General features: G+C 28.1%; 1 protein-coding gene and 1 long non-coding RNA gene across 9 annotated transcripts in view; one reads left to right on the top strand and one right to left on the bottom strand.

Moving 5' to 3' along the window:
• Positions 1-427: 427 nt before the first annotated feature.
• Positions 428-6,289, bottom strand: LOC114131384 (uncharacterized). Its single transcript, XR_007603585.1, has 5 exons — positions 6,151-6,289; positions 5,883-6,020; positions 5,661-5,795; positions 800-895; positions 428-715 (listed from the first exon to the last, which is right to left on the bottom strand). It is a non-coding gene; the product is annotated as an uncharacterized LOC114131384 (long non-coding RNA).
• Positions 6,290-23,296: 17,007 nt separating this feature from the next.
• The window catches only part of LOC114131383 (RNA-binding protein Musashi homolog Rbp6), a 368,433-nt gene continuing 367,085 nt past the window's right edge, over positions 23,297-24,644 (top strand). For 3 of the 8 annotated variants that reach the window (XM_050198728.1, XM_050198726.1, XM_050198727.1), the window contains exon 1: positions 23,297-24,335. In XM_050198728.1, the coding sequence (XP_050054685.1) occupies positions 24,274-24,335 (62 nt within the window). In that variant the 5' untranslated portion in view covers positions 23,297-24,273. The remainder of the gene's footprint in view (positions 24,336-24,644) is intronic. The other 5 variants (XM_050198729.1, XM_050198731.1, XM_050198730.1 and 2 more) reach the window with 2 other exon arrangements.

The raw sequence follows: 24,644 nt of genomic DNA, 5'->3' as shown, positions 1-24,644 counted from the left end.
ATATATATATATGTAAAGCACAAATACATAATCGAATTTATGTTTACTATACATAGTATAAACCCTACGATAAACCTCTTAACCGATATTTCAATAACTCAACTATTCGTTTTCGTTTCAATAACATTTTTTTAGCTAAATTACTATCAGATACTTGGAACTACTTTCAATTTGTAACATTTTACAGAATATAAGTTAATTGTAAAACTGTTAAATAAACATAACAGAGCTAGTATTAGTACAGTGTAAATCTAGTAATGAAAAAAGCTAAAAAAAATTGTGTAGCTAAAACCTATAGGTATTAATGCATTGTTATAAAAACGAAAATTAAATACTAGTCATTTTAAAAAGCGATAAACAATAAAATAATAAAATATTTAAAACACATAATATATTATTATTATAAGCATTGTACTATTGTTATAGATATTGATAGGTAATAAGAATAAGTAGTAAGTTTATACATTTTTTTTTATAAAATAACTTATAATTTTAAAATGAACATATATTTTTGAAATAACCACTAAGGGCTAGTAGAGGGCTAACCATATTTACATTTCATATAGCATATCATTTTATACCCACCTAGAGTCCAAAAGTCAGTTTTCGTTAAATTGATTATTAACTTATTCCAAAACGTATACAGCGACTATATATTTGTCGCAAGTCAGTCTACGATACTAATTTTTGTAAATAGTAAACATTTCCAGCCAACCTAAAATAAAATTTTTTTAAAAAATATATATAAGTAGGTACACTGAATCTAGGATTTAGGTAACAAAAATGACCCATTACTCACCAATCGTGAGTCACATAATTTGAAAAATCTTGTATAAAAATCCTTTGTTGACTGCAAGCATTTATCTGATAATTTTAGATGTAGCCATGTAGGTAACTGAAATTATAAGCAAAAATAGATTTATTGCAAACAATTAAATAATGTTTAATACATTTGACAGACTCTATAACTCTCGATCATCGTATATTATATAATATTGTTTATTTTTTGCTCTCGAAAATTGAATTAAAATATTAAGTAGTAGTAGTATAGTTATTTTATTCCCTAACAATGATCACTGATTATAGCTACCTTTAAAAACAATTAAAAACTTTATATTTGTTTTTGTCAACGATATTTAATATTTTTCATTACATTTTCTGATGTAGAATAATTTATTATTATACTTTTATGTAAAAATTCTGTATAGGTATCAATCGATTTGTGTATTGTAGTTGAGTAAATACTTCGGCGAATCGTATGCGTATGTCATGCCATATATATGACAATGTATTAATATTAATAGTACCTATAATACGGTCGGTAGACGTTTTAAAGATAATCAATGTTTTTTACGTAGATTATATATTATACACACTGGACAGAATGGAAAACAGAGTAAAATGAATGTAAAAAGGACAATCGACCGATAAAATAATATATTATATAGTCATAGTTTAAACAATACGATAGGTCACTACTATTTTATTTTAATCTTGCACAACTATAATAATATTATGTGTATGACCATCATGTTAACCATTGATCTATTGTATTTGAAAATTATTAAGCGCTAAAGTAGTACTCGAATATATTATATTAGTAAAATTATCATAATATATTGGATATACATGACCTAAAAATACATAAAATAAATTAATAGTATAAATTATAAAAATATAGAAATATATTAATTAAAAAACAAATATATGTAAATGAATGAAATAATAAAACTGAGTAAAATATATATTAACAAAAAGAAAAAAAAACCTATTAAGTATTAACTAAATATATTAAAATTAGCTTTCGGTAAACATAAACAATTTAAAATAACCGTTATGAAATATAATATTATAGTGATGTTAACCATACAAATATACAAGCTAAAAAATATATCTGTTGGTTTTTTTTTCATCAGGAATTTCTGTTTTTGGACAAAATATTACCTAGGATTATAGGAAATTTTGGTATCTTTAATTATAATATAAATATAATCTCGACAATATATTTTAAATTACTATTGGTTCGCTCCGCAGTCCTCATATATTATCTATATTATCATTATAATATTCACTCGACAAATTGGTGTGAAAGTTCATTTTTCCGTCGTTGCAACTTTATATGACAAATTGTATTATATTATAACATAATACAAATTCCTTTTAAGATCATAAATAAATATTACGAGTGCGCGTATTATACCTACATAAATGTACAGGAGCGCGAACACGCGTCATTCGTGTGAGGAAATAATAATAATAATAATTATAATAATATGTAACAACTTTTCACTTGTGCCATTAATCTCTGTCTCTTCGAAGCACCACTGTTTGGGGTTTACGACCATCGCTGTTGTATTCGCAACATCATACATTATAATTAAAACATTATTATCATTATACATCACGGTATTGGGGAAAATCAAAAGTAGAAAACGGTAAAGACGGTTGATGTATGCGCATGAGATATTGCGAGTTGCGACAGCGGGCGTTGAATAAACAGAAAATGGTGTAATATCAATACAAAATATTCCACTTGCAAGTCATTTTGACGATTTCCGCACTCTAATGATTGTGATTTATAAATTTTCGAACGATTTTTCCTACTAAAATACGAATTTTTATTTTTATCGTAATAATATTATATAATAAATTACTTTTTATTATATTTAATCGACGACTAAAGTAGTCAAACGGTTTCACTGCTATTGGCTTTTGTTGGTTATATAATAAATAAAACACTAATATTGGATTACATTATGATAAACCTTTATCGACCTTTTGAACGATCAAAACATTTTTGGCTCTAGATGCGCAATTGATGCTGCAGTGAGTATATTTTTCAAAAACTGTTCAATGGTAATTTTTTCTACCGCTCGGAGAAATCCGCACTGCGGAGAAAATTGAAATAATAATAATATATATGTTACCTCGTCAAAGTATCAACTGTAGATATATACTATACAGTCTACATACTATACAGAGTGGTCCATTTAACTGGCAACACACTAGGAATACAATATTCAGAATCAATATTTAGTTTTATAATCAGATATAGAATAATACTTTTTAAAAAAAGACCGTCAAATATTTCATAAATAGCTCATTTTAATAAATTTTCAGTGTTTAGACGAGTGTTATAACATTGGACTACAATTTATTGTTATTATTAACTACACGGTCTATTTTTAAAATTAAAAAAAAATTAACTTGTCAATATAATTTTTTTTTCTTCTTGAATAATAAAAATTGCTTTGAAAAATGAAATCGTTAAGTCGTGAAAATAATCTATAGCTAACATAATGATAAATAAAAAAAAACCGTGCAAATGCAAAAATGAAGTTTTTAATATACAGGGCTCAACATTTGTTCACATCAATAACTATAATATTATATGACGGTGTTATGGATTTGGCGTAACTTAAACGACTTTGGTTAAATTCACAATTAATGGATAATATTATACGAAATTGAAACCGTACAGCCGCATATGATATATGTATATTATATATTGTATAAATATAATAAAATGGAGACACGAACGATAAAGCTATAAGGTTAGGTTCGCGGGATTAAAATACACTTAAGACGATTATGTATAGTCTATATTATGATTATACCAGCTATATAGAATACGACAGCTAGTATATGTACGCGCACAGAATGTATACAGTATGAAATACCCTCTCGTTTTGAATATTTGGTTATAAAAAAGTGCTTGTAGTAATACCTGTTTAAACGTTATATTATTATTATTATTTATTGTATTATATAATAGCATGATAACGTAGTGTTATATGTTATAATATTATAAATAAAAGTATTATTAAATTTATGACGGTGAACTATGTGATAATATTATATTATATACACATCTGAGTAAAAACACATAATGACATAAATGATGTATCATATGAATTATTATTCTTGAATTCGACGAGCACCATTTGATTAATAAACATAATTTTATGATTACCTATAATTACTCTAATAAGATAAAAACAATTTTTTTTTATTGAGAAAAGTGTTTAAACACAAAAAAAATTGCCCCTGACATAACCTCTCATCACCGACGTATATATCTGATGAAAATACTGCAGATCTACATGCGAAATCGTACAAACTAATGAATATTTGCTTTGACAATGGTAATTATTAATAATTACTAATTACCCGTTATTATATAGGTACCTACTAATATTATACGACCATGTTTTGTTGTGTGCGTTTTAAGACAATAAGGTGATCTGTATAGACACGAAATGTGTTTAAAAATGTAAAATCTTCAACATAATATATACGGAGAATGTGGTCAAACGCAAAATATCTATATTTATACGCAGTTGTTGCACTAAATTGTGTAATGTTTTAAAAAGCATTTTTATGGACAATTTTTTAGAGTTGTCGATTTTTTCCAGCACTTATAATTAGAGTAGCCTTTTATTTCCTCTCTATTCTACACCACACATCCACACGCATTAGTGTTAGCACATTAATTATACACCATCAGAGTTGTAATCTGGGGCAGTCTGAAAGGATTTATATAATACTGGCTACTTAAGGATAACCAACTGGGCTCTATAGGAAAATACTGTATCCAAAATCTAAACGACCTGTTTCTCCGCAAAAGAATAATCGTGTGTGTATTCTATACGACATATTTGTCGTACTATATAATGTTATAATTATTGTTATTTGTTGCAAAATGTTATTAATCCTACCTGTTTTATTTATACAAGCCGATTCACAAAATATGCTCATAATATTTTATCCCTAATTATTTTTAAAAAAATTCACCGTAAAAAAGATAAAAAATTTAAAAAATAAAGTTTTTACCACAACAGGACATTCCATAAATAATATAGAATAATGGGTATGCTTAAAAATACCAAAAATCATAATTTGAATATTGATTTATTATTTAAAAAAAATAACGGGGATGAGCCGTGTTTGGTATTTCACCCTGGATGCACACAAGACACTCGTATTATAATTTAAAAATTATTAATAATTAGATGACATGTATAGGTACTTTATAGTGTATATATAGTATATACAAACAGCATATATAGTATACAAGGTGATTAGAGCAACTAATCGTAGAATACTTATAATAATTGTACGTGTGCTACAATATTATAATATATTGTATCGTGTGAAATTTATGAATGCCGTACCCTGTGACGAACAAATTATAATTTTAATATATGTCTGGTGTTACGGTCTGTTTGATTTCATATTTTTTCTTCTGCAAAGACCGCTATGGCGTGTACTTATATATTATTTTTATTATACTCGCGAGTCGCGACCCGTTTAACAATAAAATACACAGGCTAGTGAGCTGTTCAATCAAAGCCTGTCGGGGTTGTCGAGAGTCATTGCAGAAATGAAACCAAAACAAATGTAGGTACCCACTACCCACTTGACATTTCACAATAATAACGTATTGTTTTGTGTTTTACGTACCTATGGTAGGTATATAAGACAGTATAATATATAAAGGTAATATATATATAATAATATAGCCATTTAGGTATATTTTACCAGGTATGTATGCAGACATATGATGTAAGTATTCATTTTAAGACAGTATTTGTTTTAAAATTAAGTAAGATTTTCTAATACAGTATTTGGATATATAGTGTAAGTATTTATATGTATACCTGTATTGTGAATTTAATTACATGTATTGTTGAACTAGCAAGTTGACCGGTAGATCCATTATACGTCCATATTATGAAGTGTAAAAATTAAAAAAAAGTCGTCAGCAAAAGTCTTCCATGATCATAATATTGCTTCTAAAATAATGAAAATAATTGGCTTATGAGATATATTTAAAAAAAAAAATGGGGTAAAAACGATATTTATATTATGTAGATACATACCTGTTATTAATATTATTATTATTATTAATGTTATTCATTACACCTCATCTATTCGTATATTATAAGTGTTGCTGGATGCATCTGGTTAACTTTATGGGAGAGTAATAAGTTTATCATGTTTACTTATAGTTCTATAGTCTGCAAAATGAAATAATGTTTTAAAAAATACATAAAGGTATAGTTTAATATACATTTTTTAGTGTTCTTAATATCTCCTAGATTTTATGATAAAATATTTCATTACATTCTACAATCAATAATTATTTACTTTTATGAAATGTATAAGGTAAAGTAAAGTTTTGTTGTTTCGTGACGTATTGAATCTCCCATTCAATGGGGGTCAAACACCAAGAATATCACAAAGCACTGGTGTATATTACGTATATAAATCCACGGGCAACACGATTGGTAATACAGTAGTACAGTGCTATAACTGCGTCTATGTATAGTATAATAATATTATACGATGACGGCGTGTAATTAATTTTAATTGGTCGCTCGCATTTTATTGTCACGTAATACCTACGATTAAATTGACAACAGTTTTCAAACATAACACGCATGAAACGCGTTATCAGCTCTCTGTATAATAATAATATACATTATACTTACATGTAATAATATATATTATTACATTAAAAATAATGTAGCGGATGCACGCTTTACGTTAATCGTAATCGTTTTCGGGCGTTTCGGCCAGCGAATTCACCTTTTTTTCGTTTCTTATTTGGGCAACCGATAAGGCGAGTTTCTCTTTTTGGACTAAAACGCAGCCGATAAGGGATATAAGGATAAGGATACGTAATATGATTGTGGAACCTCATTGGGAGAACTTGACCTGTAGCAGTGTAGCTTAAGCTATATAGGTATCTGTAGATGGTCTATATAAGGTGCAAGTTTCAGGTGGTTTTGCTCAACGCATGGGATTTTGGGAGAAAAATTTTGTACTATGTTAATTTTTTCACCCAAAACCAGTCGACCGTCCGAAAACTCGTACGGTAATAATAACAAAAAACCAAAATAAAAAAAAATCACACACTGGCCAGAGAGAATTATTTTCAAGGTCGGTCGTTCTACACGTATTCATGATATATATAGGTACATTAATATTATATTAAGCTACATCATATCACATACCCTATACAGTTATTATAATAAACGCGCGAGTATGCGGAACACGACACGTAATATTTTTCAAAAGAAAACACGACGACATTCCGGCACCTTTTTCACGGACCCGTCGACCGAGTTCTCGTTCTACCCTCCCGCCAAAACTGTCTCGTCCCTGCAGTTAACTGCGCTACACGACATTCACATCGTATACGCGTATTATATTATTATTATTATATAATATTCGCAGTGTCGCGGGCGGTCGCCGTATATATATAATATACATATACGAATGATATACGTACCTATACATTTCAGAGCGGTCGAATTTGAATAATGTTAATGCGGCTGGGACGACGTTCAAATGGATTGCGTAACTGGCGTTATTATAGACTTAATGCGAGTTCGGATTTGCGGGCGATGATTGGTGAGGGGGGGGGGTCGAGGGTTTGAGACGGGGACTTCCGTGACTGAGCCGAAAGACTATATATACCTTACATGTATAGGTACGAGTATATATATATATATTGTGTAGATGTATTTGGCTACCGCAGAATCGTCATCATCGCATCTTCAACGCACCGCCCTCGCCCGCCGTGCGAGCGTTGTAAATCTAGTCTGACAAGTGTTCTCATACATGACCGTTCTCGAACGCGTATATATTCCACAAATATACCCCTATGTATAGACTATATATATACATACATGTTGTGTACACACATAAACGCCTAACCCACACACTCGAAACACTTCGTTTGTTCTTCACCGAGCTACGTATAATTTTCGTGTGTATGCGAGTGTTATACACATATATATATTATATAGGTGTATATAGTATACGCGCGTGTGTGTATAGGGCGTACATATTATATTATATACTTTACACAGTATACTGAGAATTACGCTAGTTCGGGTTAGATAGAGATTTTCCGTTTAGATTTCATCGTCTATACATATATATATATAATGCCACGGCGTACGCGTATATTGTGTTTACCACGGTAAAGCTGTAACGTTTTTGGTTCACATAATATTATTATGTACTACACCATGGAATCCCATTTATAAAATATTTACAAATATCGTATTGGATGATTCTCCAAATAATATATAATTGATGCTCAATGCTGATTCGTTTTTCTGATTTTTGAAATTCTTGAAAATTTTTGTCTTGTGATGATATAAACTTTTGTTTTTTTTTTTTTTTTAATGAAATCACTCCTTTTACAAACATAAGATATATGTAACCTTTATCTATAGTATTTATTATTTATTACCGTTTTTACAAATTATAAATATTGAAAGATTTATATAAATTAATAAAATCCCATTATTGTGAACATAATAATATTATCCTTAGTCTTAACTTAAAATCTGCTAGTCTGGATTTTAATTTTAATATAACAAAACTTTTCAGAAAAATTATCTATTTAATAGTTTATAGTAAAAAGGAAAGTTCTCATTTTAAAAATAGAAGTTTGTATCTTTATAGAATACTCTTAAAATAGTATATAAATATTTGTACTAAAATTTAAAAATATTTTGCTCTTTAATAGTATACCTACTTAAAAATGTTAAAAAAAAATAGAATTTGAATAATAGCATTATTGAAAAAAAAGGTAAATATGCTTTTTTAAGGGTAAAAAAAAAAAATGAATTGTTCCAAGTTGAACACGTTAACCGTATATAAGCGCTCGTGAACGATTATTATTTCAATAACATTATTACCTAACTAAATCATTATTTATAGGTATATAAGAAACTGTACAGTTGTAGTAGCTGTTCTTGACGAGGTCGTCCGATTGCGCAATATTATAATGGGCAGTGGGGATTGACTTTCATTAAATAGAACCTAATCTGTCTTACAATATCGGTATACTTACACCATTATAATGTAAATTACGTGAAATTTTTCATCTCTGGAACAATTTTTTAACAAGACACAGATATTGATAAAATTAGTTTAAAATTATATAAAGAAATAGAAAATACAAGATCTATCGTATGACCTGTACTTACATACAATTTATGAAAAACATTTCTTTCTTTCTTTCACATAGTAGTGAATAAATAAATTAATAAATTACTATGTTTTTAATCGTTCAGTTTAATCTTATTTAAATTAGTTTTTAGTTGAATTATTTTCTAAAATACATACAATATTAATTTATAATAATACAATATTGAATATATTACGTATGATTTAATATTATCGTCAATTTTATTACCTATTATTTTAAGTCAATATAAAAGTTATTTCTGAGTCTTATAATAAGTTAATAAAACCATTAAACTGTTAAAAAAAATATAAATATTCTATTACCTATATATTAAAACATACATATTAAAATGTACGGTATATATTTAAATATTAAAATAAAACTAGTATGATTAAATCTAAACGGTGTAGGTTATCGCTCAGATTTTTTTATACACTGTAATGCTATAATATTACGATATTACGAAAATACTTTATTTTATACATTTTGCTGTGCTTTTACCAATATTAATTATTATTATGATGATGTTTTATAATATGATCAATATTAATAAATCTCTGTTTTGTGAACTAACCATAAACACAAAAAAAACTTTTTTTTTTTAAATTAACTACAGAGGACAGAGGTCTGGCGCAATGTTTACGGTGACGAATGTGTTATTTTGGTCTACGCGGTAATTGAGTTTTTTAATTAATAAATATAATACTATGTAGGTACTATATGGTCTAAGAAGTATAATAATAAGATATTGAGTTATTGAATTATTATTTATTACTATTCACTTTTTAGAATTTAGTGAATATTCACAAACGTTTATTATAATATACGTACCCTCTAATTGTTTTAAAAATTGTTAAAGATTCAAAACAATATAAAAATAATTTATATTAAAATATATTAAAATATTGAAAATAATGAAAAATAACATGTGATAAGTCAAACATATATAAATTAATATATACTATTATAAGTCGAGAACCAATGTAAAAAAAACAAACACATACATTTAATTTAAACTTTTGATTATTTAGGTCAATAAACAAATTCTAAAAGCGAAGAGTTCTTGTGATTTATAATTCCCGAAATTACAGTAATTATTATTTGTCGCAGAACGCGAAAATATGTAGTATAATATTATATTATAAATATACACTATACAGAGTGCATCACAATGATCTGACACATTCAAATGTAATTTTAATGTAAAATTGTCATATTTCCATGATACACCGTGTATGTTATAAGGTCATTATAGCACACATTCCCTGGTTTTACATACGTAGGTACTCTAACAATCAGGAACGTCAAGAAAAACAATTAGATTATTATTAATATTATTATAACAATGGTATGTAACACTTTGTGAACACGTATTGTGATGTTGTTTATAATAATATAATATAATTATATAATAAAATGTGATATAATTTACTGTAAATTTTAATATTTTAACTGCATATTTTTAGTTTTAAGAACGTATATCATTATCATGCATAAAAGAGTTAAGACTTTCATAACAATACACACTTAGAGTAGAAATTAATTTATATTTTATAAATTTCATTGTGTCTATTAAACTGCATAATATCAACAATTAGTGTTTTATCGAGTTCAATGTTTATACAAAACGTCAATTCTCTAGTCAGTTTTTGATTCTAAAATATGAATTATGGTTATTAATATTTAAAGAGCTCGGGATGGTGAAATTCTTAAATAAGTTTTTAATCTTTTAAGACGGTAAAACGCAGCTGCAGCTTTCAGTGGCAACGAAAAGTAATATTTTCACAGCAGGTAATTGTATAGAAAACTTTTCGTATTGTTAATGGGTTATTAAAATATAATAAAATATTTGTAGTTTATCAATATTATATGTCTAGATAATTGAAAAAGGAATCATTTTTACATTGCATAATAATGTAATATACTTATATGTGAAATCAGAATCTATGAGATCTTAACATTATGACATATAGTGTTAAATCTATCAACATAATTATTTTTGTTCAAAAATAAAAAACTTAAAAATATTAAATTGTATTGAATTAATGATTTAAATTGTATTATAAATTATAATTAAAGGTATTATAATAACTTACAGTTAAAATGAGTATTATCAATACCAATTTTCAAATTTATTCTTTTTGTCGATATGCTACGTAGATACTAACGTGTTGTAATTTTCTTAGTGGTAGTTTTCCAAGATTGTATAGTGCACACTTTTTATTTATGGACAAAAAATCCAATATGGATAACAGGAGATGGCTTCATTTTGAAAATTTTCACAGTTCACAATTTTATATTATAGAACAATTCTTATCTATAAATATATGCCTGTATAAGTATAGCAGATTGTAAATAATATAGTTCATCAAGTACTTAAATATTATGATATCATGTATGTTATTCTCGCTATAATAATTAATATTTAACCCAAGCGGAGACATGAAGTTAAATTCAAAAAATAACAAAATACCTATACGCGATCGTTTGATAAAATGAAACATATTTATAAAGAGCTGCAAGGGATTTTGAACCGTATAGGGACCAATTGGAAACAATTATGAAAAACATAAATATAATTATTACTGTAATGTAATTTGTTGTTAATTATAAAACTGCATATGTAGAACCACTTCCTAAATAAAAACGAATGCGCGAAAAATGCGTTTGTGTATATTATATATTTTAATTTTTGAAATCACCGTTTATAATTTATTGCCAGCCGATAATCCGATTAAATTTCCCTCGTTGTGCTTGTTTCCCATTTTATAGGTAGGCATGTCTATACTTTGTTTATTAATTTAGTTTAGTGGAGCGCAGAACTAACAGGATTTTGGTATCGTCCGTCCCACGCAGTGTATATCGAATAACCACCCTTTCGTTTTATTAATAATATCATAGTGGATTATAAAGTATGCGATTGTTTAATTTATTTTTTATCTCCCCAGACACAATCAGAACATTTGTTATCTCATGATAATAATATTGTTCTTTTAACCTTGGAAGAGTATAATATTTGAACTTTAGGCTTGCATTTTGAATATTATTATATGGTAAACGTAATTCATACTAAATGTCTGTTGCAGTACATCGATAAACAACGAATTAAATTAATGTCTATAGTTAAAAACATGCTACTTTGACGACATTAAGTAACTTAGTGAAGTTTTATTGTTTTATTCCTAAGTTTTTCGTAAAATAATAATTAATAGCCTATTTTCAGTCGATGTAATGGCTATGATAACTGTGGAAATATTATATTTACTTTAACTTATCATAATTAAGTCATAAAATTACATGGTTAAATAATAAATCTTTTCACATATTACCAATATTCATTTGTCGATCATCCAAGCCAAAAATCTAAATAAACCATTTCCTGGTGACTCACTCAAAATTTTGAAAAGAAAATAGTGTCATGATATTTATTTCCATAATCTATAACCCTATAACCATAATTCAAAAATATTGTCAGTAAGCTGCTTTTTCCTTCAAGTCTTCATGTTAAATCTAATTATATTATCATTTAAATCATTTAAGCTTATTATATAACAATTGTATAGATCGTTTAATCCTATATATATATAATAATAATAATAATAATAATAGGTATATCCAATATTATGGTATACTAAAAATTTAATATTATTGTTCTTGTACCTACAGTTATTATAATAAATAATATAACAATATTAAATGTTCGTAATTATTATCACATTCGAAATACGATTCTGGAAAGCTAATGTTATCAAAGTGTTTGTGTCAATTATTTTAATTAACAAATCTATACAATTTAATTATTTAAAATATCTTCACGAATATATTATAGGCATAATAGGCATAATATCATAATTCATAATAGTAATAGGCAAAAAAAAATAAAATCCGTATATTATACACAAGCGAAGATAGATATAACTAAATTATAAAAAATATTTTACACAATTTCGAAATATTCTTTAAAGATCAATATATGTATTTGGTTAACTAAGATGGTAATATTGACGAAACTTACCTTACATTATTGAATAAACATAATATGATGTTTTCGTCGGTTTGAAGACGTGAACGAATAGGTTGAATGGGTTGACTTAAACAGTGAAGCATCGAATTCAGTCCAATGTGACAGATATCACAGAATATACCTATTGGACCATACAGCGCGTTTTCAGTGTTGTCACCAGCAAACTTACTGTCGTTAACTGAACGGCAATCGATATCGATAACCATTAAGATTTAATAGAAATCATTAAATCTAAGCCCAGATTGGTAACTGGTTATCTATGAATACGTGCGTATAATTTAGTATACCTAATATAGTTGAAACAGTGGATTAAGCTTCGGTAGGTCGCATGTTTGAATTGCTATTTTTTTATAACCTGTAACGTACCGCTGCAGGTTCCCACAAGACAGCTTAAAAATTGAAGTAATTGGACATGGTTTATAAGTGGATTGTTAGTTTATTATTAAGACTTGATTGGTTTAGCGGTCTTGGTATGAAGCTTGATAATGTGATTGATTTGTTACTAATTTTGTTAATATTTTCAAAAATTAATTTAATATTTTCGTATCTTATTTTCGGTTCTAACTGTAACATAGTAAAATAAGATTAATTTTCAACACACTCATTAAATAATTTTCTCCATACAATTATGATGGAAATTAAAGAACTAAATTGACATCGACAAAAATGAATAAACCATTATAGAAAATAGTAGTAATAATAGAAAAATATTTTTATGATTTCATAATGTCTAGAAAACACTAATATAATCGTAAATATTTGCTGAAAATGTCAAGTTTCTATAAATATTAACTTTTAGATTACTACAAATATAAACAAAATTATTTCGTGGAAATCTGGTGTCGCGTAAATATTCCCGTTTTTTGTTTTTTTTTCTGATTATTTTGTAAATTTGGTATTAGAAATTTTATTACTTTTGATCTTTTTATAATTTCAAAGTACATACAATCTACATAAATTAAATTAAATTCGAATTTGTTGCCATAAATCACCCAAAAAAAATAAAAATTGAAGACCAAAGTATTTATTTTTTGTCTTTTATGATATAATAAGTGTCTTCATGCATAAAATATTAAAAAAAAAAAAACATTGAACATCACTGTAAAACTAATACATTTATAAATCCACCCAAAATCTAAAGTAATTACTATGACGATTCGTATTCAATTATAGATTTTGAATGTTAAAAAACCCAGTTATTTGTACTTGTTTTTAGCATAAAATTATATGAATCAAATACTTAAATGAAAATCTTTAAAATGATAATGCAATTACTTTTTATATTATTGCCGTGTCTATATACATTATATTGTGTTGCATAAATATTTATTATTTTTCAAAAACAATGCTTTATATCAGCAAAAAAATTTATAATAATAAATAATACATACTACAGCAGTTAGCATTAAGCAATCATTGAAGTTGTATTATTTAACAATTCATAATTAAGTAACTTGTAGAATATGTCCGTCAATTACTGTAACAAGCAGACTGTTTTTTTAAATTTTTCATACTGTAGAAAAAATAAATTATAAAAAATAAAAATAAATGGTAATAAAAAAAATAAATAAATCTTCAATTTTACATTAGTTGCAAAATTTTAATTATATTATTTAGTTATGAGTTTCGAGTGAAAAAGCCGTCCATTGATAAAACTTTATAACACACATTCGGTGTTATGAACATTTTCTGAGTTCGTCTGGAATTTTATGAAGGTTGGAGTGGAACACAGGCATTTATAGAAGGTTTTGGTGACATTTTGAACTGTTGAAACACAGAGGTTACTATGGACTATGAAGCGTATTATTATAAACATGGAAAGGAAAGTGCTTTTGTTATTTGGCTGAAACATTTCAACAGGAATGTGCCATAGTTCAGTTAAATTTTGAAGGTTTGACTGATCCCTAGAGTTAGATGTCATACGACTATATTATATTTGCTTTTAAAGAAATTTATATAAGAGTATTTTTAATTTATCTGAAAGTAAAATATTATTTTGATACATACGAGGGCGATTCCAAAACGAAAATCTCATATATCTCATACACGACTATGCATTTGTGACCTATAAATATATATATGCTATTATATAAATATTGTACAGTTGATATTATTATTAAGATAAGTTAAAATGTTAAATCATCTATAATCTGTATCTATTGTTTATACTCATAAATAATTTTTTGGTTTTATTAGTTACGGATTGTGTTTAAGGTAGAAACTGAATAAAATATACAATAATCGCTGTAAACAAAAATAATAAGAATACAAAATATTAAAGATACTATAACAACTTTCCTTGAGGTGACGCTGCTGCAGTTGTTATGATAGAAATATTAAAAAAACTATCGATCTTAAGATTATTTGTATCTGTATAGTAAAAAAAAAAAATTCGTACCTATTACTCTCATAAAATACCATACACTCAATTTTTGAAATATGTGCGATATTATTCAAAGACTATTAACAACGAGAAACGGCGATAGAATAGCTTATAATAATAAAATCGATCAATTATCTGCAGCATCTCAAAATAATAAACATTTTATTATTATTGAATTTATTTAACGATTCTAGGAACCTCTGTCTTGACAGCGCACTACAGCAATGATGGTCTGAAATAATAAATTAACTTCAAGATAGTAGAAAAAAAAATTTAACAAAAACTCATCATATAATTTACATAATATGATAAAAATATTTTAACGATTTTCAAAAGAATAATATAATAGTCGTTAAAAGTTAAAACCGTTATCGACGTGCGATAATAATATTATTTAATTTGATAATCACGCCGTATACCTATGTGTTTACATCGTTCATTAACGCGTCGTAATGTAACTACTCGCGTACATATAGCATCCGATGATTATGTTGTAGATACTGCACAGCAATGAGTGTACACTGTACAGAGATCACTCAAATCGGCTAATTTATACTACACGATCGTATGATGATGTTCACGCAATGTCTGTCAAACGAGATGCATTTATTTGTTTTATTCCAGTAACATTATACCGCAGCGTCTGAATGTCTGATCGAACGTCATTATTTAGTGCACCAACGTATAAAATTATCGCAATATACTGCAGTTGCAGTATAATTGCGGGCCGCATAAACCATACATAATAATATTATTATAATATTATGCGTAAATAAACTAGAGACTTTTGCGGCTTTGCAATACAGTTTTCCTCTTAAACGTGTGTGCGTGTGTGGTTTAAAATAAAACTGTTTGATGTTTTTCGCCATATGACTCGACGATTTCATCCGTATGATTTTCATCGAGAACATTTATAGAATATGAATAATATTAGTTCACGTATTAATTTTATACTTACGATAATAACCCATATTTCCTTCTGTACTGCTCAAGCGATGTTTGTGAAAGCCTACGACTTATATTTCTTCTTTTCGTTAAATATTGAAAATTTGCCTAAATTTACACTCACAACTCATTACACAAATTATACAATTTATACAGACTAATTGGACGTGGCTATAATGATATTATGATATATATTATTTATGTGACAAGATACTAAATTAATTAAATGATTCTTGTTGGTCACTCGTTTGACGGGATTTTTACAAAACTATATATTGTGCAATCATTAATATTACCGTTTTGTACTTAGTGTATAATGCATTTATATTCTACTTCGTTATTCGAAAAACGGCTTTTGATTTATAGCCGATTATTATACTATTGCGGATGGATAAGCGTACCTATACTCCCGTTAACTATTTTATATGAACTATTTTGTGACAATTAATCAAAACTGATCGATTTATAGCATATTCTGCAATTTGTGATTTAACTAATGTGAATACGACGACGTTGCCGTACAAATTATGATACCTAAAATGTATTAAAATATACCGTTCAGACAACAACTACTTTTTAAACGAATAAAAAAGTATTTTTCGATTTCACGAAGACTAATAAAAATAAAATCATATTAATAAGTCAAAAATAAATGTATCAATAACCAGCTATAATTATTATTTATCATTATTTTTATAATTATTATAGCCAACAATTTAATTGATTGTAACAATTAATATTATTATTTTAAGACGGTTGTGTTTAAAATATACTTCCTATATTAATATTTTAATATATTACACATACGATCAGAAACGTTTATATATTGTACATTATTATTTGTACTATCTTTCCTATTATAATATGTACAGTGTACACCTACCCGCCCTACCAATACCGTGGATTAATATACTTAACGCAATCTATACGGAATGACTCTTTTACCGGGAAAATGTTGATCTAATACTCTATTCTAATCCTTATCCAACCCAACCTAAACTTAATGTTGTAAAAAACTCATGGGAGATTTAATAAAACAACATGAAAATACTAAGTACAATTATTCTATATCAATAATAATAAATTTAAATACTTGATAATAAAAGTCGGTTATTTTGCTCAAATAGATTTTAATTTTTAAAACACTATATAACACTATCTATGTGTTAAACTAAGATAAGTCTAACTCTTAGGTTATAGGTTAGTGATATTTGTTGCATTAAGGAGTATCGGGAGAGTATTACGATAAAAAAATCATCCTGTATAAATTGTAACAGATATTATTTCAAATTACAATTTACAACATCACACCGATTCTTGATCGTAATATTGTATAAAGTACTGCGGTTAACCGTAAAAGAAAACAGTCTTGTTAGCGGAGAAATAATATGAACAAGGATATTTAAAGCTTACATTCACCACAGATATGTTTATATGCAACACGGAGTCAATTATTATATTTTATTCTACACAAAAACAAAAACTATTCGAACATTTCGTTCATTGTTACTTGAAGCATTTTATATCCCGAATATAAAAAAGCAACAAATTATTTACAGCTAAATATAAAAACATTTCATATGCAGCTTAACCTATTATTGGTTCTAACTTTCTAAGTATATAATAAGTCACATTATAATCGGTATTTTCATATTTTTTAGCAATTAGGTACTTGCTAGGCTACACCTTTTTATATAAGACGCAGTACAGGATGTTAAAATGTATAGTAATATAGTATTTACCTAAATGATAAACTGGAAACATTAATTTACCTACGTATTTGATAAAAATAAAATAAAAAATACACGCATATATTTTGTAATTGAACACTGAAACTAACGAAAAAATAAATTAAATTCTCTAAGGACTTTATGCGTGGTCTCAAAAATATGTTTACAAGAGAAATAAATAACTATAACCCCATAGCGAAACTTTTGAATCTGGTTCTATCGACAGGTCAATTTATGTTTTCGCCATAAATGTAATTCCGAACAAATTTGTTTACAACATTTATGTACAAACTTTCGCATTATTTGTTCTTTCCTCTTTGGGATGTAAATTCAATTTCAAAATTCAATGCATCTCAGGTTAACATCAAATTGCATGCTAAAATATTGATACCCTTATGAATTCATACTGCAGTCGAATATACACGTAGAGTGTAGACGCGTGGGATAAAGTTGCAAATACTTTTTATTTTTGTTCAGTGTTTTTAGTTTTTTCATTTCATGGTTATAGACGATACGATTATTGAGTGGTTTCTCTCGTTACAATAATAATAATAAAAATAGTTTCCTTCGTTGTATTATATTCATTCATGCGCGTGTATTATAAACGAGTACATATGTATAGAAATAATACGCAACATGCGCATTGATTAAAGTTCAACGAATAAACTTTTATATTCATCTATCGTGTGTCGCGAATAGTTTGAAAAACTGTATTGTATATTTAATATATTTAGACATTAAATTATATAATACTTTAACATTTTCCTACCAATTACCATAAATGTAGTATTCTAGTCATTTTTTTGTTCGGTGATAAAATGTAATATAAAACATAATTTCACCGCGGAAACGGTACGAAATTCTTTAACCGGAAAAACTTTTTTTGTTTAAGTTAATTATTTCTAATATATTTATTTTTAAGGCAATACAATCAATATATTATTATTAATAGTAATAATATATAAGTATACATAATGCAGCATATTAGTTGAAAGTTTTATGTTATAAATACTGGTATACAAAAAATATAAAAATATTCTCGGAGTGAGGAAAACGTACCTATTTTGCCCACCTATCCTTCAACAAAATTTTATAATGTTCAGCGTACTCGTATAACCATATAAATGTTACAAGATCCGGAAATTAAAAAGGCGTGCAATGTGCCTATTATTGTTTACAATAATAAAATACAAATGCTGTAATAGCGACGGTATTAATTTTGAAGGAAAATATTTCTACGTAGTATTAATAATACTATAATTTAAATTAAATAATACTCTCGACGGTTTGATAGTATTTTTTTTTTAATTCCATTGGGTTCTATGAGTCTTATTACTAATAAATAATAAAGCTCATTTATGACGGGTTTTACAATTTCACAATATATATTGTAATATGTAGGGTAATCCACCAAGCCTGCAGCTCTCCCTCATTTAATAGGTAATTTATTCATATTCTGATTTTTAGAATTTTCAAATAATATGCTTAAAGATTTAAGTATTTTTTCTAAAAATTTGGATGTACCTAATTCAAATTACAATTGAGTAGTTTATCAGATATTAAAATAAATATATAAGGTTTGCATTCCGGTAAAATAGTTTTACAAAATTATAAATTAGATATACTATTGAATCTAGTATTTATTATAGGTACATCTTGGACTATTTTTAAAAATTATAAATGTTGAAGGATTAATATTCATTACTAAAAATTTTAAATTGATATTATTCCTAAACCCATAATTATAATTTATAGGACCTTTTTTGTACATGAACATAAAGTGCTGAATTACTCAAAAATTATTCTTTTAAATTTTGGTTTTAGTACACAACAATTTTCAGAAAAATTATCTGCTATATAATTTACAGAAGAAAAAATAGGCCTTCCTTAAAAACAGAAGTTTGAACTTTGTATCTTCACTGAATAAGTAAAACAAAAAATCACAAAAACTTGAAAATATGATCTTTAGGTATATTAACTTACAAATTTCATTAATCAGATTTTGAATAATTGTATTATTGAAGAATAAAAAGAGAGTGAGTATGGATTTAGTGAATCACCCTATATATAAGTATAATATCAGGTATATTGTAATAGAAAATTTTATGACCTCTAAGTTTAACTATATGAGTTTACATAATATGTATAATATGAGTTATATACCTATATCATATATATATTCTATCCCACCATCGTTTACGATTGCTGCTGCTATTTGATATAAGTGTACTGTTTGCATTATTTTTTCTTTTTTTTTAACGGGATGGATCGAACTAGTTTACAAGTTTATTTTGATTGTTAGTACGAATATAAAGTATTTTTGGGGTGCGTTTGGTAAAGGGCAAGGGGAATGTCGAAGCTCTATAAAAGTGCACTTAACCCTCATAAATCCCGTCATAACCCGAGACTTCTGTCAAGACGTCTTGTAGGAAATTTCGGAATCTCTGATAAATGTTTGGTATATATGAACGAAAACCCTTTGTACTGATTGCCGAATCACCATTATACACGGATAGCAATTCTTCACCCGGCAAAGTTTAACACAGCTCGAGATTATTATTTATTTGAATTATACATCAACATTTTGAATAGACGTATATTATACTCGCATCACGGACAAACAAAATGTACAATATATATATAAAATAAATTATTCTTTTGAGCGAAAATGAAAAACATAATACAATATATTATGTATAGACATATACAATTAAGCTTATACGACAGAAATAGCGAACAAATCTATCATTTCCGCGATAGGAAAAAGGAAAAGATATTTGAAGTTTGCAAAAAAAAAGTCTTTCATTATAAAATGCAGACACGCGTGGTGAATGGTAATACGTTTTTAGGTTTTTGTTTAATTCATAATGCTCAAATTATGTAAACAAATAATACACAATACATACCTATTAAATACGTTATGTATATATATAATATATATATAACTTTTAATATTTATATTAAATATATTATATACTTACTTATAAGTTATAATATATTACTAGATTAATGAGTATTAGTTTGAACTTTAAACTAATAAATTAAGACCCGCAGAGACGTACAAAAAGTTAAAATTAATGATTTCTCGACAAAAGTTTGTGTGTGGGTATAGTTTATCAAAATTATAAGATCTGGCTAGGACAGACGATGTATAAAAATATCGTGAGGGATCGGTTACCTACCTATTGGATATACACTGCAAATGTTACTGATAATTTCATTTAAAACAGTATTTTTAAAATCATGATAATAATTTTGAATTTCAACATAATAATATTTAAATAGGTATATAGTATAGAATAAGCAAATATATTAAAATACAAAAAAAAATTAATTAAGACAGGAGAGGGAAAATTACCTATTAGCACATCTAAAGTAATGAAAATTAAAAACCATAAAAATTTATTTGAAATCAGTGTGTGACGAATAAATTTCAAATAGGTCTCGGAATGGAAACGTTCAATGATAACGATTTAAATGATTATTTTCAACGATGTTATTTAGTGTGATAAATATTTGTCACATTTAGAGTATTATAATAATAAAGCAAAAACTGTTTTCATAGTATATTATGTAGAATAATTTTTCATTTAAATTGTTGTAAATTATAATAAATAAATATCATTATAGCATATTATGTTTTATACAATATATACATACTAGTTTAACCGATGTGTGTTGGATTTTTTTGAATGTTGTCTGCAAATTGTAAAATTAACTGATTGGAAATTAATTAATAACATCACAATAATATATTACTATATTAGTAGTTTTTTTAGTGAAATGTGAAATTACTATGAACTATAACAATTTTTGTGATACCAAAATTATTATTTGCAAATAATTTTTCAAACATATTTTTTATAATTATTATTGAAAATGATTGACACCGTACACAAATTAACAGTGAAATAATAAAACAACTGGAAATAAATAATAATATTATGTAGAACGTAGATATTAAATTTGTCTAAAAAACAATGTTATATAGGTACTTACTATACTTAGTATATTATAATCATCTAAATTACATATCAAAGTAATTGCTTTATAATATCACATTAAAACTCGTGGTTAAAGATCAATTACTTTTCGTCAAAGTTTCATCCGCTGCGATTAGATTACTTCTCATAAATGTCTTTAATAACGTATAATATTTTTCCAATAATTGAATTATTTGCTGACAAGTTGGTTTATCCATCGTCACAATATTATACAATATATATATATATTTATACACAACTATTAACTATATCGACCTGCGTTCGTTTTACGCTATAATATGTAATATAAGTAATAGATACAAAAATTATATAAAGTTTAAAATAATAATTACACCATTTTTTTTAACTATTACGAAATGACACGATGTTTTCAGTTTTTTTTTCATCGGCTGTTTTTGGAATAATGTATTGCATCATTGACATCATTTCGTCGAATTTTATCTTCAAAGGTACAACAGCGCAAAGAACATCAAAGTATATTATTATGTGGTAAAGTTTGCTCGTTCTACAAATGGATTCAAGGCGGTTTTTATAGGCAAAAAACACCCTAACCTAAATTTTTTTGAAGCAGCGCTTCATATAGTCGATTATTTTTAAATCGAAAGATTCATAATATTATGTAAATCATGCCTAATTTGAATTTTTAAGTGATCACGATACGTTAATGAGTTAGACTTTTTTTTTTGTCAGTGATTATTTTTGTATTTAAAATTTTTGCTCTTCTTTTGAAGACGCATGTTGGTCATCGCGAAAAGTTGCTCTTTTAGGGAGGGGGTGGCCTCACGGTGGCGGCGCAGGTACCGACAAACGCAGCGGACAGATAGGGTTGCATGTGCTATATCATTATTATAATATTATAATATTATATAATATCGACTCGTGTGCCGTTTTGGTTGCATACTCATTAAGGCGGCGGCGGGACGGGCGACGGCGGCGACTGCGGCGGGTCGGGCGCACGCGCTCGCCGCCCGTGAGCGTTTCCTGTGCGAACGCATCCGCCGCCGTCAAGCGCGCGCGCGCACCACACGACGACACGCACACAGACGCGGCCGTGCACGCACACGCCGTCGAAATACACACACTGACGCGGGCGCGTTCCCCACACCGACACTCGGCGGCGGCGGCGGTGGTGGGTCCCCTCTGCCGCCGCCACCGTTCCTCATCGCCCCGCGGTCATAGCGCGCGGCAACCGGCGGCGGCGACGGCGACGGTCCCAGTCACTCGCCGCATCGTTCAGTCGAACATATCCGTTTAGCGCGAACGCTCGGGAGTATACCGTGTGCGCCAAAAAAGCACACCTCCCACCAGTAGTGGTTAGTCGTAGTTTGCAGGAACAAAATATATATATATATTATATATAATATATTATATTATATATCCGTGTGTGTATATATATACATATATATTATTATTATTATTATTATATATATATATATATATATATAGTATATATACAGCAACAATAACAACCACCCAAAATCACGTATAATAATATATATGTGTATATATAGTTTTGTATATCGCCTTTAATAACCGCCGTTTTATCAAAAAAGAATTGACGTGTCTTGTAAAAAAAATCGAGTGTACATCATTACGACACCGGTCGTGTGAATCGCTGACTGCACCACCGCTGCCGGGTTAACCACCACCGCAACGGACACCACGTGAACAACAACAAATTCGTATTCAATTTCGTGTTATATAATACACACATATTATATATTTATATATAATCGTGTGTACGCGTGCTTGTATTATCTCGGTCTCTCTATATTTCCGTCTCTGTGTGTGCAGTGTGCATATTATATACGCGGGTGTCACAGGATTCTCTTTTGCGCCGGTCAAGTCGTCGAGTTTTACGCGACGAAAGTCAATTCAATTTTTCGAAATCAATCCGTTCGCTATCCGCTGGTCTTGTACCTACTCGTGCCATTTGCTTTCGTCGCTGTCCGGTCCGGAATCCACGTGAACCGTGCAAGCAGCAGCAGCAGCAGCATCAGCAGCATCGCAGCAACATAAAATAATATCAACCGGCTAGTTAGCATATATATACATTGCACACGTCGGACTCGACACACACTCGCCCACGACACACTTATCGCGCTTCACCCTTTCGTTCGGTCTTCGCCAAAAGTTAACACACACGCTCGCGTGAGTTATTATTGTTGTTATCGCATTATAATATCATCTGTACGATGGAATCGCAGAGCGCACAGGACACAGTGACCGTGGCCGCGGAGGTGCCCAACGACCCTGGGTAAGTAAAGTGTTGTCATTACCTAAAATGCGATAGAGTTACAGTGTATTATATAACGCATAGGTGTAGATGTAAACAATAATAATATCGAAAGTACCGTAAGTATAATATCATAAGTAATCGCCGTCGTCGTCGGGTAGCGGCGGTGGCGGTCGGCCGGCGGGATCGGCGTCACGCGATGTACCGAATATATATATATATATATATATGTGTGTGTGTGTACATATACATATAATATATATCATACACACGCGTAGGTGCAGTACCTGCGCGCGCGCACCCCTAATCCTTCTCCGCACTTTCTCCTCG

This window comes from Aphis gossypii, chromosome 1 (genome assembly GCF_020184175.1).
Source record: "Aphis gossypii isolate Hap1 chromosome 1, ASM2018417v2, whole genome shotgun sequence".
NCBI classification, from domain to species: Eukaryota; Metazoa; Arthropoda; class Insecta; order Hemiptera; family Aphididae; genus Aphis; species Aphis gossypii.
This window is presented reverse-complemented; position numbering and strand designations above follow the sequence as displayed.